At 48.0% G+C, this 14,245-nt stretch overlaps 1 protein-coding gene across 3 annotated transcripts in view; it reads right to left on the bottom strand.

Moving 5' to 3' along the window:
- Positions 1–435: 435 nt before the first annotated feature.
- The window catches only part of RFFL (ring finger and FYVE like domain containing E3 ubiquitin protein ligase), a 29,866-nt gene continuing 16,056 nt past the window's right edge, over positions 436–14,245 (bottom strand). For all 3 annotated transcript variants that reach the window (XM_082294534.1, XM_082294535.1, XM_082294536.1), the window contains 6 exons: positions 10,165–10,349; positions 5,599–6,003; positions 3,981–4,070; positions 3,433–3,640; positions 2,202–2,225; positions 436–1,681 (listed from right to left, as the gene is read on the bottom strand). In XM_082294534.1, coding sequence (XP_082150660.1) covers positions 1,500–1,681; positions 2,202–2,225; positions 3,433–3,640; positions 3,981–4,070; positions 5,599–6,003; positions 10,165–10,344 — 1,089 coding nt within the window. In that variant the 5' untranslated portion in view covers positions 10,345–10,349 and the 3' untranslated portion in view covers positions 436–1,499. The remainder of the gene's footprint in view (positions 1,682–2,201; positions 2,226–3,432; positions 3,641–3,980; positions 4,071–5,598; positions 6,004–10,164; positions 10,350–14,245) is intronic.

Here is a 14,245-nt window from a genome sequence, read left to right as displayed (position 1 = left end):
CCTGAGCTGAGCTGCTCTCATGGCACTGTCCCTGTTCAAGAACACCCAAGGGGAATTTGCTGTTGCCACTTGCCCACTCACTGCCCAGGAGCTCCTGTGCTGTCCGTGTGGCTGCCCTGCAGTGCCTCAGGAGCTGAGGGGACGCTGGGCCTGTGCTGTTCTCTGCTGCCAGCCAGGTTTGAGCATGGAGCCGTCCCCTCTCCCCACAGGCAGCCTGGAAAGCTCTGCAGCAGGGGGGAATCAGCTTCACAGCTGCCTTGGGATGAGGGAACACTCCCATGGTGATGGACACTCAAGGCAGCAGGATGCTGAAGCTTGGCTGTGCCGCAGCCAAGTGCCCTGCATGCTAACAGGCCACTGAGGGGAAAATACACCAGCTACAATCACCTCCAGCAAGAACTGCCAGACTTCTCTAGGAAGTCTCTTCCAGCTGAAGACACTGCTCAGGAGAGCTGTCAGGGATCAGACCACAGACTCCCTCCTCCCCCCCCCCCTCACCAGCAGAAAGGACAAATAAATTGCTTTTGATGAGCAGTGGAAGTTAACAGAACTGTAGAACTGAGCACTGGGGAGGATGGGGGAAGCAGAGATTGCTCATGGATCCAAGGGAGACAAAGGCTTTTCTTTCTTGATTCCCTTTTAAAAAAAGAAAAAGTCACCTGTCCTTAAATATGATTGTGTAGCAGTGGAGTCCTCATGGCTCTGCAGCTGCGTGGTTTCCTCACTAAACCCTGGGGAAGACTCAAGCCTTGGATTTGTAGCTCCCTCAGCAAGTGAGGGCAGTTCAGTTTGAGCCCCACCTCCGGCACGTGCTGTGAAGTCAAAGTTGACAGAATCAAACCAGAAACCTCCCTCTGGCACAGAAACACAAACCCAGCACACAGGGCAAGGCTGAGCCTTCCCTGCCTCCCTCCCCTGACAGTTTCCATTAATACAAAGACAACCTTAATAAAAAATTACACACTTTTCCACAATTGCACTAGGCTGGAATTAGGGAAAGCAGGGGTGGTCTTGCCTGTCCTGCAAGCATAACAATTTTACATTAAGTTAAAAATAAAATTAACAAGCACAGTGACATTTTAATCTTTGAAAATCAACTTTTTGCTGGGTGTAGCCTGAGCAGCAAAACAAAGGACACTTTTTGAGATCCCAGTTCACTTTTATTATTCGGAGGAAAATACAAAGCCTCTGGAGCTGATCTTCCTGGTGGAAAGCTGGGTGTCCATCTGTCCTCAAATTATCCTAGGATGGAGGTGGTTAATGATTGCTGGCAATGAGCTCCAAGGAGTCCAGGCACTGTGGTGTAAAGCACGATGGTGGGACGAGCAGAGTCGGGCATGGCTTGAGCAGAGCAGTTTTCCCCAGGCTTCCTCCTTCCCTCCCTTGCAGCGGGGTCCATTGCTAATCTCCAAAGTAATTATTTGCAGGGATGTTGTTGGCCCTTTTCCTAAGAGCACTGAGGCTTTAAGGCAGCAGCAGCCCTGACCCCACAGCCACCCTTAGGTCCTGAAGACGTGCACGGCCCTGATCACGTACTGGCGGCAGATGGGGCACTCGCTCATGCGCTTCCCGCACTTGGTGCACGTCACCATGTGCCCACATTCCAGCAGCACGCAGTCGGTGGGAGCATCCATGCAAATCCTGCACAGGTTGTCCTCGGTGCTGGGGGGCCCAGCAGCACCTGAGGGGACAGGAGAGCACGGGTGGGTCAGACAAAGGGAGGTGTGGCGGGTTTGTGCAATTCGAGTGGGCTCTGCTGAAGGGATTCCCTAAGGGATAAGGTCTGTGAAGGAATTCCCCTTGAGGCTGCTCCAGCAGCTGGCGAGGAGCAGAAGTTTCAGCTTTTACACATTAACTTCTGTGAGATGGAAACAAATACCACTGAGATTCTCAGTGATGAGGCAAATGAAGCAACACAGGTTTCTCTTCCCAAGCAACAGCACAGGAGGAAACGGCCTCAAGTTGTGCCAGGGAGGTTTAGATAGAAATTTTTCCTAATATCCATTTTCAAAAGGGTTGTCAAGCTCTGGAACAGGCTGCTCAGGGCAGTGGTGGAACAAACAACCCTGGGGGGGATTTAAAAGCCATGCAGATGTGGCATTTGGGAACATGGTTTACGGGTGGCTGTGGCAGTGCTGGTTGGACTCAATCTTGGAGGGTTTTTCCCAATAAACAACTCCATGATTAAGGATCTCACTCACCAGTTTGATCATCAGTGTCCAAAACTGCAACAGAAGAAGAGAGAGGGCTTTGGTGAGAATCTGAGAAGCTGGGATAGAAGTGTTACCAGGCAGGGGCTGAAAACCCTGAGGGAGTTGCTAAACCAAAACTGCTTTTTGCTGATGCCCATGGGAGGCTCAGGCTGGGGCTCTGATCAGGACAGGTTCAACAACTGGCAAGAAACTTCTCCTATAGAGAGCTTACACAACAGCTAAAGCCTCCCAGAGATAAGGGATCCAAAGGGATGTGTCAGCTGTTAAGACAGCCTTGGAACGTATGCAAAGTTTGGCTTCCCAGTGCTGCACCTGCAGCAGCCCCTTGTGCCAGGTCCTCTGCTGTTACACAGTCACCAAATGGCTGAGCACAGACACAGTGAGTGGAGTAAAAGGATAAATTGCATCAAAAGCACAAGATAATGAAAGAATATAACCCCAAAGCTGGTGTCTTTAATCTTGGATCATCCATAGAGGACAAAGCCTAGAGAGATGTGTTTAAGAGAACAACACTGCTTTGGACAGCACTGAGAAACAAACGTATGAAATCAAAGTGTTAAAGTAAGTTTCTCTTTTAAGTAATTTACAAATATGTGTCTTTTTTAAGAAATCCCTTGGAAGTGCAAACTGGCACCTGGAAGATCAGGCCAGATACATTCTCTATGCACCTGTGTCCCCTCACAGCCACCTGCGCAGGCCCAGCATGTGCAGCAGGAACAGACTTGTGGTAAGAGAGTGAAACCCCAGCTACCCACAGCTGGGCAGCCCTGGGAGGCACTGCCCTGAATCTCCCAGCTGCTCTTTGGTGGCAGTTTCCTGCCTGGGCAGGGCATTTCCCTGCTGGCTTTGTCAGGTACCATGAGCCAAGAGGTAAGAGCTCACCCCAGCACATCCAGTCGTGTACAGCCACCCACCAGCTGCTCTGAGGCTGAGGCAGTGCCCAGTGCAATCTGTCAGGGCCATGCACAACAGCAAGGTGAAGGATGCACAGCCCTCGTGCTGCTGCTTCAGTGCAGTCCCTGTCCAGAGCATCCAGAACTCTCTCCTCAAACAGCTACAAGGAGTGCTGAGCAGAGTTCAGCTCCTTCCACTCTGTACAAAACACTCCCTCCTTCCTCCTCACTCTGCTGCACCAGAAATGTGAGTTCTACTTCCTTGTACAGCTGTCCATAAAAAGGCAAAACCTGGGAAACAGGCACATGTTTGCTACGTTTCTTACCCAGATGTTGAAGGTCCTTCTCTTTGTAGAGGCGAGTGACCCTCTCCAGCAGCTCCCACTTCTCACAGCAGCCTTTGTAGTTGACGAAGTTGCGGGCGAGGATTTCCTTCAGCTGTCGCACGGAGAGCGCGTTGATGTCCCCGATGCTCGTCAGGTCAGACAGAGAGGCCTTCCTGCCCAGCACCAGGTTATCCTCAGAGTCAGTAGACTGGGAGGGAACAAACAGGGAATCACTCGTGCCCTCAACACCTTGAACTACAATTTCAATCAACTTTCAGCATGTGTGTGAGCAGGAATTCAGGTTTGGATGTACGGGCACTGCTTACTCTGTGAATTCCTCCATCAGAAACACAAATCTGGAGATAGAACTAAGTCATTTCTATTACGGTGTCCAAGCAACACCAATTCTTTCTGTATGTGGAGGACAAGATGATGCCACAGAAGGGGTTGACTGGGTTTGGTCAGTCACAGTTACTGTTCATCTCTGGTAGCAAATCCAGCCTAGGAAACCTGGTATTCCCTGTCATCCAATTCCAGGACACACAAACCTGTGTCTCGTCCTCTGCTGCTGCTGCTTCTTCTGCTGCATTCTCAGCCGCTGTTCCACAGGCTGGGCTCGGAGGCACATGGCCATTGGCCTGGAAGAGGAAATAAAGCTTTCACCAGCTGTGGGTTTCTGGAGGGAAATCAGCTCCAGGGCAGTGTCACTGCAGTCCCTGACCTCTGGAAGGACATGGGCAGGACAAGGCACAAGCCAGGCACACTCACAGAGGGTTTTCCCTGTGCAGAAATCACACAAAGCAACACTTGCTGAAGCTGAACCTTTAAAGCCCCAGTACAGAACTCCAGGCTGGATCAGGAGCAGACCAGATTTATACACCAAATTTGTATGTGTGTATATGCAGTCCTTCCCTGATGTCACACTGTGCTGGGGTGTCATGGCAGAACTCTGACAGCTCTCAGTGCAAGGCTCGGTAGAACCCTCCTCTAACACAGCTCAGACCTTCACAGTAACCAGGAAAACGCCTCCTCAGGTGAGCTCTGGAGTGGGCAAACAGCAGACACCGAGTGAGGGAGCAGCAGCAACAGGGCCAGAGAAGGAAAGGTGCGCAGCTGCTTTGAACACTTGATAAACGAGCAGTGTAATTTCGGCTGACTCACCTGCAGGAGCCACTGTTCCCCCTGGTTTCCGACTGACAAAGACACTGTAACGTTACCACCCTTCTCATCCAAGTGTTAATATTTACAGAGCACAAGAATAACAATCAGGATCAAAGAGCTTGAAGTGCAGCAGGATGTCATGCAAGTCGAGACAAGAAGCTGAAATGTATCATGGGGCAGTGAGGGAAGACAGCAGAGCTGGTAAAAACTGGAATGGCAATACCCAGAAAACCAGGGAATGAAAATGCCTTTTAATGATTTGTAAAAAACATTCTCCCAGGAGAACTCTTCCTCTGAACTAGATATATCTGCTGAGGAAGCACAAGGTACACACATTTTTCACAGCTCTGATCCACAGGGAACTGAATACACCCATTAACTTTGTAATAAGACAAGGAGCAGATGTCAAACACTGAGTAAACTTCCCTTAGCAGAGAGCAGAAAGACAAACAAAGCAAGGTCAATAAAAAATAATTAAGCTCAAATGCCCCTGCCAAGGTTCATCAGAACTGCAGGTTCATCATAAACCAAGACTTGGCAACAGATTCGGGGTTTGTCTCCTATTGATCTGAGTGCAGGAGATACCAAAAACTTCACCCACCCCCATCATCTCTAATCAGTTCCAGCTCCAGAATTGCTTTAGACTGTGTTTGTTATGTGGCACAGGAATTAAAGAACAGTATCAACTGTTTAATTACACCTACAAACAAGTGCCAGAAGTCATCAGCAAGTACCAAAGGAAGCAGTCACAGGAGCGTCTTGTGGCAATGCAAGTGTGGACCAGAGCACCAGAGAAAACACATGCCAGAGCAGTGATGTCCTGAGAGTGAATGCTCAATATATTCAGCACTGCCCACCAAATTCAATTCCATAAGGAACGGCACATCAAAGTTGGTGACAGCAAGTCACAGCTTTACTCAGCAAAACCACATGCAACATCTCAGTAGTTAATCCAAAATAGAGATGAACGAGTTTGCAAAAGATGGTTCTGGCCAGAGACTGTACCTGTTGGTGTTCCTGAGCTTCTGAACTTGAGATGGGATCTGCAGACACTGAGGGCTCATCTTGTGAGGTAGAAGAGGCCAGGCTGGTTGGGGGGTGACTCACAAAGTCTTGCTGTCCATGGGCACTGGTATTAAATGTGTTTGTTCTTATCTGATCTTCCTGGGTAATTGCAGGCTGCTGGCCAAGGATCAGGAATACCAGGTCCTCCTTTTCACGACAGAACTCTGTGGAAATCTCATGGAGTGCCAAGTAATCTCGCAGGTCCTTCACCTTCATCTTGATCAGCTCCTCCCGCTGAAAAGCCGTGGCTCGGAAGCGCTGGCAGAGGTGGCAGAGCAGGGGCCCACCTTCGGGCTGGTTTGAGCAGGACGTGCAAAAGTTCTTCTTACAGTCCAAGCAGATGTGCTGGGAAAGAGAGGGGGAAGGAATCAGACCCATCCCGTGCCCTGTGCCAGCGGGACACGGTGGCCGCAGGCAGCGCTTCCCTCCCGTCCGGAGCCCAAGGAAGCAGCAGCTGCTCTTAAAGCACAACCAAAACTTGCCCATTCATGAAAAAGTGCCAGGTAGTTACCCATGTTCCCAGAGAAGGACAAGGATTGATCCCTGAGCAATCCCCAGATTTCTCACAGTTCTTAGAGAAGCCCCATTCCCACTCCATTTACCCAGAATGAAACGTGATATCCTTACAAGATTCCCTCACGTGCCAGGAATTTTCTGCACCTGCTCATGCAGTTCAAGCCAGAGGAAATCAGGAGATTGAGGCAGCAGACTTGGAAGCGAATTCCAGCTAGCTGTGCACATTGTTCTGTGCATTAAGAAGCTCCAGCACTGGGAGGAAAGTACTTAAAACCATTTCTCTTTCATAAATACCTGCTATGAATGACCTTCCTCCCCCTTTTTTCCCTCCTCCAATTTGCTGCAATCACGGAATGAATTTCTTTGTTTCACCGTAAGAGGGACAGGGAACAGCAAGGTCAGACAGACATCAAAGAATCTGATATTTATTTATACAAAAATAGCCTATTGTGACAACAATACACACACTTTATACCAGTTAGAGCTGGACAGAAGGTGTTGGAAGTTTTGGAAATATTATGCCCCAGACAGTTAAAAACTTTACAGATTAAATTCTGTTGTTAAATGTTTATATTTGATACTGTTCTGATCTTGTCACACAGGGCTTGATTTTCAGAAGTTCCAAGCACTCACAGTCTGTGTTGACTTCTGCAGAAACTTGACTGTTTAACCCTTTGGAAAGGCAAATTCTACATTTTCTAATAGGAATAGCAGCAGAACAGCCACATTACATGCCTGTTAAAAAGTCCTGAGGAGAGAAAGAAGTGGTTTCAGTGCTGCTTAAAAATGCTAAGTCACAGTCTCAGGGAAGCCAAGCACCTCTGTGAAATCCTGACTACCTGATCCTTCAGAGCTGTGCAAGGAAAAATAGACAGGTGGAGTTGAAGGAGTAATAAATACAAATTCCAAGACAAAAAAAACTGGTTTATGAACTGCTTCTAGTGATTGAAAAACATCTCTAACTTCCCAGCTGAAAGAAAGCAGATGTTGCTCATGTTTCACAGGATGTAAATACACTACTTGCTTACAAAAGCTCCTTCTGACCCCCTTCTCAGCCTGGAACCCCCCCTGCTCCCCAGTTAACACCTCCAGGCCTCTCATTTACAGCCTGTACTACACTCACAGTGACAGGAAAGAATCCCAATTTCCTGCTCAAGCATTTTAAGACATGAAAATTTGTACCACACAGAGAAACTCTTGAAACCTCCTCTCAAAATTTCCGTTTGGGAGCCTGCCAAGGAAAAGTGACTTTCACCAATCACAAAGCAAGGCAGGAAGGGCCATTTCCACAGAACATCCAGTTTTGAGGAGTTTTCCTTAACTTCATCAGTATAAAAGCCATTAATATGTAATTGACTTTTTGTGACCCTGTGATTGCAGGAGCAATCCTGTTCCTCGGCATATTTTCAGGGCAGAGACAGGAACTGATGCTTGTGTGTCCCTAGAGCAGGGGAACAAAACAAATCCACAAAGGCAGAGAAGTGGAAAATAATCCTGTTGATAACACTTGCCCCTCTCAATCCCTCATCTCTGACATGGGAGCAATCAGAAGAATTGAGAGAAAAAAGCCCCAACAACACAAAAACTGCACAAAACAACCCAAAACCCCCAAGCACCCCCACTTTTCTCTGGCAGGGGAAGCCTCCCCATACTCTGCAGATTGCCAAATTGGCTCCAAAGGGAACCCCTGTATTGCCAAGGACCTTCCACCAGCCAGAAAAGCCCTACTTGAGCACTCCCATCTTTAGGTATCACAAAGCAAACACAGCACACGGGCAGTTCTATCAAACATGTTCCTGCAATTAACACTAATAACAGCCTGCCTCAGTTATCAAAGGATACATTTGGGAAGTGAAAATAAACCCTGGCATGTCTCTGACTTAGCAGCTCAGCATTAGGATTTATCTTCAGAGAAAAGAAACCTCCCCAGCCTGTATGTGAGCACCAAGTGTTTAAACACGGACATTTGGGCCACATCTCAGCATCAAGCAGCTTTTACAACTTCACTGAACTCTGACTGAAAGGGCAGTGATTCAAGGCACTGGGTTCTTCAGAAGGATTAGTTTCAAATGTTGCAGTACATTAAAACTTGTTCCTAAAAGTCAGGCCACGTCTGACTGCTGCTCACTGACAGCACAGCCAGAACGGTCAGACAGCCCTGAAATGGTTTTTTTTGTTTGTTTGTTGGGTTTGGGGCTTTTTTAAGCAATCTAGGTGGTCACCAGTGTAGAAAGAATTAATTTTTATCCACTATATTTCAGAATAAACATTAACTAGACACTGGAGTTCAAAGGTGCTGCCTCTCCCAGGAGAGAATGCAGTTTTCCATGCTCTCCTTGCAGCACAGTGAGGTTTCATACACTTCTCCCTCCATAGCAACAGCACAGAAGAATTACCACAGCTTACAAACACACCAGTGTGTTCTAAGTGATGTTCCCAGCTCCCTCGGGAGACCTGAGGGATGAGCTCTGGCAGCTCCTCCTGCAGCTACCAGGCTCCAGTCACTCCCAGAGATCACTGCTCAGGAGCTGGGGCAGCAGGAAGGTGGGAGGGGAGTTTGGGAGCCCCCTTTGGAGTACAGAACCTCAGACTCAGTTTCACTGAAGGTCTGGAGTGGGAGCAGCCGGACACAAGCACAGGAACAGAGAGCAGCTCCCACAGGAAAAGGGGGAAGCTGCTGAGGGCAGGAATGTTTTCAACAGCTTTAGCAGATCCTCTGCAATGTGTGCACCAGAGCTTTCCCTCTCCCCAGTGAGAGTTCCCCTGGAGGCAGTGATGGCTCTGTACAAGACACTGCTCTTAAGGGCAGCTCATATAGAACAGGTATTTTAGGAAATACTGGGGATAATGGAGCTGTGGTTCTGCTGCTGAGCTCACAACTGCCTGAAATGGTTTCATTTCAGAAGCAGAATTATCTCTATCCACTGTCTGCAATCATGCCCAACAGCAAGTGCTGGATCCAGGGTAACTCTCTCTACAAGTACTTCTGAGGACACGTGGCTTAATGAGGACAATGTCAAAGACAACATTACAGAGTCACGAGCAGGGATGGCCCCATTGCAGCTGACCCAGCACCAGGAGAAGTCCAAAATGTATCACCAGAGTTTGATTCCTGAAGCAACTGCACTTCTCAGTGCAAAAATGCATCACCACCCCTGTTGTCCTGGGAGTAGAAAGCAGCAGCTCTGCCAAGACTCACCATTCTTCAGATGTGTGTCCTCATGCATGAATAAAAAAGTGCAAGGAAAACCAGTTTATGAACTTTCCCATATAATCTAAAAGGTCTGTGGCCAGAATTCACCATTATTTCTAAACTCTCACATAATTAAGTTCAGTAACTATAGATCTGACACTTCTTAAGCCAGAGTGTGGACACAACAGTTTTCCTCACTGGAACATTACAGGACCCACCATGTCAAAATAATGCCTCAGGCAGGGTATGCTGTTGAATTAAAAGTCTTGTGGTAGCAATTATTTTGGCATTTATACACCCACAAATCAAGTTTACAAGTAAGATAAAACAGATTTGGGTTTGGTCTGGGGCTATTTTTGCTCAGCAGTTCTACACACACCCTCAGAAAAACTTCACTTTTAGTTTGAGCAACAATAGTTTGAAAAACAGGCAGGAAGATCTTCCTTTACTGAAAGCACAAACACAATTAAAACTTCTTGCCACAATATTTATTTTTAAAGGACGTTAGTGTTTTAAAATAAGAAATTTAATAACTCATGTTCAAGTTAATGCTCCTTCAAGTGATTATCAGCAGTTTGGCTTTCTTCACTGAGATCTGGAAAGCCAAGTCTGCTGAAGGATTTCCAGTCATTTAATGATGCCTGTTAATTGTGGCAGAATGACTGAAGACCCAGAACCAAAGTGAGCTGTCTTCTCCCACGTGAAATGTCCTCAGATCCGAGAATATGTGTAATAATGCGTGTCTCTCTTAAGTTACTGAAGGCAGCTGCCCCTGGCAGGACAGGCACTGGACTCACCTTCCTGGAGGAGCTGTCGAAGTGCATCCCACAGGCTTTGCAGCTCTGTTCAGAAGCAGTGGGAGAGGGGAAGGAGCTGTAGCCGGGGTTGGAATAGGCCTGGGCTCGGGCTGTTGGTGGCGGTGGCATCTCCTCAGTGGAGCCATCCACACAGAACCAGTTACAGCAGCTTGCCCACATAGTACCTGCCAGGGAAAACCACACGTCACAGGTGGCACGGGACACAGGCTGGCAGCTGAGGTGATGTCTTGGTTTGAAAGACAGGTGTCTGCCAAGGAAGGCAGGAACCTCCCTTGGAATGGAGAATATGACCCCCCTTCCCTCCCAATTATTATAACCTTGCAATTAAGGGGGTTTTCAGGTAAAGATATGGGAAAATAACAGTTCTTTACTAGTGTGTATGTGTATAACAAGGCAAACAACAACAACAGTGGGAGCAACAACAGACAGAAGAAAGAATAAACCGGGAAACCCAAAGAACGGTCTCTGCCCGCTCTTGGAGCCATCCCCCTCGGGTGCAGTTCCGCTCGCAGCCGGCAGGGGCGCTGGCGGCTCCCGGTGAGCAGGGCAGGTGCGATGGTTCCCCCGCGGCTGCAGGGGGCGCTCCGGAGCGAGCTCGGGGAGCACGCGGCACTGGCGGCCTGGGATCCCGGGAAGGGATGGAACAAAGGCTTCACAAACCCCTGGGCAGCCGATCCCGGGATCCCGGGAAGGGATGGAACAAAGGCTTCACAAACCCCTGGGTAGCCGATCCCGGGATCCCGGGAAGGGATGGAACAAAGGCTTCACAAACCCCTGGGCAGCCGATCCCGGGATCCTGGGAAGGGATGGGACAAAGGCTTCACAAACCCCTGGGCAGCCGATCCCGGGATCCCGGGAGGGATGGGACAAAGGCTTCACAAACCCCTGGGCAGCCGATCCCGGGATCCCGGGAAGGGATGGGACAAAGGCTTCACAAACCCCTGGGCAGCCGATCCCGGGATCCCGGGAGGGATGGGACAAAGGCTTCACAAACCCCTGGGCAGCCGATCCCGGTGTCCGGCCAGACCCTGGGGAACAGCAGGCTGGAACGGCAGGGACGAGCACAAATCCCGGGCTGGTAGACGAGATGTGTCAAAGCTCTGCAGGTGTGCTGGAACTGCGGGACCGGCAGGCAGGGGTGGCCGGGCTACAGTGTAGCCAAAAACCGGAGCAGTGGCAGAAGAAGGATGGCGGCTGAGCAGCAACAGCCTGGCTCCCCAACATGGCAGAGAGGGTCCCTGGAAGGGGAAAAGGGCTAGGGGATCTCGGGGGTTTCCCCTGGGGAACCCGAGCAGATGGTGAAAAGTCCCTTTTTTAGTGAGGCAGGGTGTTAATAAGGCCCCAGTGCAACAGCCGCTCCAGCGAGCAGAGCTCCACTCAGGGCAGAAGGCAGCAGAAGGCAGAACCCCACAGCCGTGGTGGATTCTCCCCACAGGGACTGCAGCCTCCTTCCCCTTGGAATGCCGAGAGAGCAAGGGAGCTAGGGACTGCCCCAGCCCCCTTTTTCCCACCCCCACTCTCTCGGTATCTCTGCCCCTCCGAGAGAAACCCTCGGACAAGAGGAGTGCAAGCCAAGCGCCCTCTTCCCCTGAGCACGGCAACTTCTTTTGTCTCTGTTAAGTAGCGGTCGTTACTATCTCCTAGCGACATATGGGAGAAAATTCCCTACGAGAAAGAAAGAAAAGGAAGAATCCTAAACCCCAACATAAGTGCACACAAACCCCACACGCCCAGTCCAGCACGATGCAGCTTTGGTGAGAAGGGACAAATAAAGTTCAGGACAGTTATTACTAGAATTTCATAAAGTTAAGAGATTACAGTGAAGATAAGATAAAATTTATGTTCTACTTGGCTATATCAAATTCTGAGTTTGCTGTAACAGGCTGGCTCTATTTCACATCAGCTGTAATACTTTGGGTTTTGTGCACACACAAAATGAACGCACAAAAACTCCCATGACGTGGCAGAGAACAGTTAAATAAAATCAGCAGTAGGATCATAGATGGCTATTAGTCAGCTTTATCCTAAATCCCTCTACAGATTTACAGCTATAAATCCAAAAAGATAAAATAAAAGCAAGGACAGTGGAGCCACTGAATTCACATATTGCGGTTCTCAGCTGAATTTACAGCATTACAAGGCTGAATCATCACAGCAGGTCAATGTCAGTAACGTAAGAAGAATCAAATACTGGCTTTGGTAACTTGCTTGGGAAAACAACTGCAGCTGAGACACAAAATCACTTGTTTATTTTTCAAGTCAAATTTTATATATATATATATACACACATATACACACACACACTTACCAAAAATCCCAACACAGTCCAGTAAAAAATGCTCAGTTCCAAATTCTTCTGAGACCACCTCTGCAGCAAGCAATATTCCAGAAATTAACTGCTAGAAACTTGCTTTTGGGAGTTTACAAAGAAATCTGAATTCATCTGGGCATTCAGTTTCTGGAGCACACACCATGTGTCATCACTTACGGGTAAACTGAATACAAATTGCCTCCTCTGCATTTCTGCTCTCACATGGGAGTTCCTGAACTGTTTCTTTTATGTCTTAAAAATAAGCTCCCTCACTGATAGTGTTCAACAACTGCTTGATTTTATAAACTTCTGGAAATGAAACATCTCTCAGCTGCACAGCCAATTCACTGCTTTTTACTCAGTAAGTACTGCCACTGTAAAACTCCAGATTCCCAAGGGAACAGGGCTGGTATGAATCCTAAAGGTTATTGGGTATAATATGTTCTTTTTATTAAGCTGTGCTAAATCTTTGGGGCTGATGTACTTGAATTGGGAAGGTTTTGCACTCTGGTGCTGTTCCATCCAGTATCTGTTGTTTTAGTGGCATATTTAATGCTTTCAAAACCTGGCTGAATTTGGCTGGTCAAAGTCCCGGCTGTCCTGGACAGATGCCTTTCAAATCGCACAGTGTGAGCTCAGCCAGGAGCCCTCCCTGCAGGCTCAGCACATTGCAGTGTTTAAGTGAAAATCTACCCATTCACGACATGGATTCGTGCTGTAACTGATGTGCACGTTGCTGCAGTGGAAGTTACACCTGGGTTAGCAACCAGATCTCAATAAATAGTGTGGATTGCACTTAGGCTGGCAATGAGATCCCAATAAATACATGGAGGGAAGCATTGCACGAACAGAAATAATCTATCATCCATCTGTATTAGCTTTGCCCTGCAATGAAACACGCACTTTAGATGGCACAGATAAAAGAAACAATTACCCTTTTTCTCTCTGCACATTAACTGCCAAGCTCTCTGTCCCACTCACAAGTTAACAGAGCCTTTCTATTGAGAAAATACAGAATTTCTACTTGAAATTATGCTCTTTGGAGGTTTAATTTGTTCCTAGGAATGACAAATCTAAACAACATGAAAGCTGCACAGTCCAACAAGCATTCACGGCCTCCACAGCAGTGGAAAACTGCATCCAGAGTTAAGCTCCCTTCCTGTTTCAAGGACCCCTGCAAGCTGAAGGCCACCCACGATAACAGAATACGCAAATGCTACTGCCTGCCCCCAAAAACTTTGTTTTCCTAAAAAAAGACAGCCTACTAATTCACTCTGGAACATTGCAACATGTCAAGCATTGGGAAGAAAAACACAAGGCAGTGCATAAACCAGGATAAAATAAGACAGAGCTCAGCATTCAGCTGGGGTTGTAGCTCTGTGATTGCCAGGAATTAAAAGGCCAACAAAAGGCTCAGACATTGCTTTAGAAGAACCTTAATCCTGCTCAACTATGAAGGCATGGAAGGGAAATGCCCATAAACAAACAACTTAATAACCAGGACTGTCCTCTGATCTGTAACATTTTTCCAAAGGTATCTCTGTTCTTGAATAGAAAGGAGCACACATCTAAAACACCTCTGGTAGCTGTCTACAGCTGCACTAAGACAGCAACAAGAAATACAGGTAAGATTCAGCAGCTGCTTCAAGAGTTTTCCATTGTTCTGGACAGGATCAGCTTTAGACCCAAGGAAAAAAAGCACTGCCACTGGGAGAGGACTCAAAGTTACAAGCAGAATGCCGCAGTGGA

The sequence above is a fragment of the Coloeus monedula genome, assembly GCF_965178545.1.
Source record: "Coloeus monedula genome assembly, chromosome: 20".
Classification (NCBI taxonomy): domain Eukaryota; kingdom Metazoa; phylum Chordata; class Aves; order Passeriformes; family Corvidae; genus Coloeus; species Coloeus monedula.
Note: the sequence above shows the minus strand (reverse complement) of the source record. Positions and strands in the feature narration are given on the sequence as shown.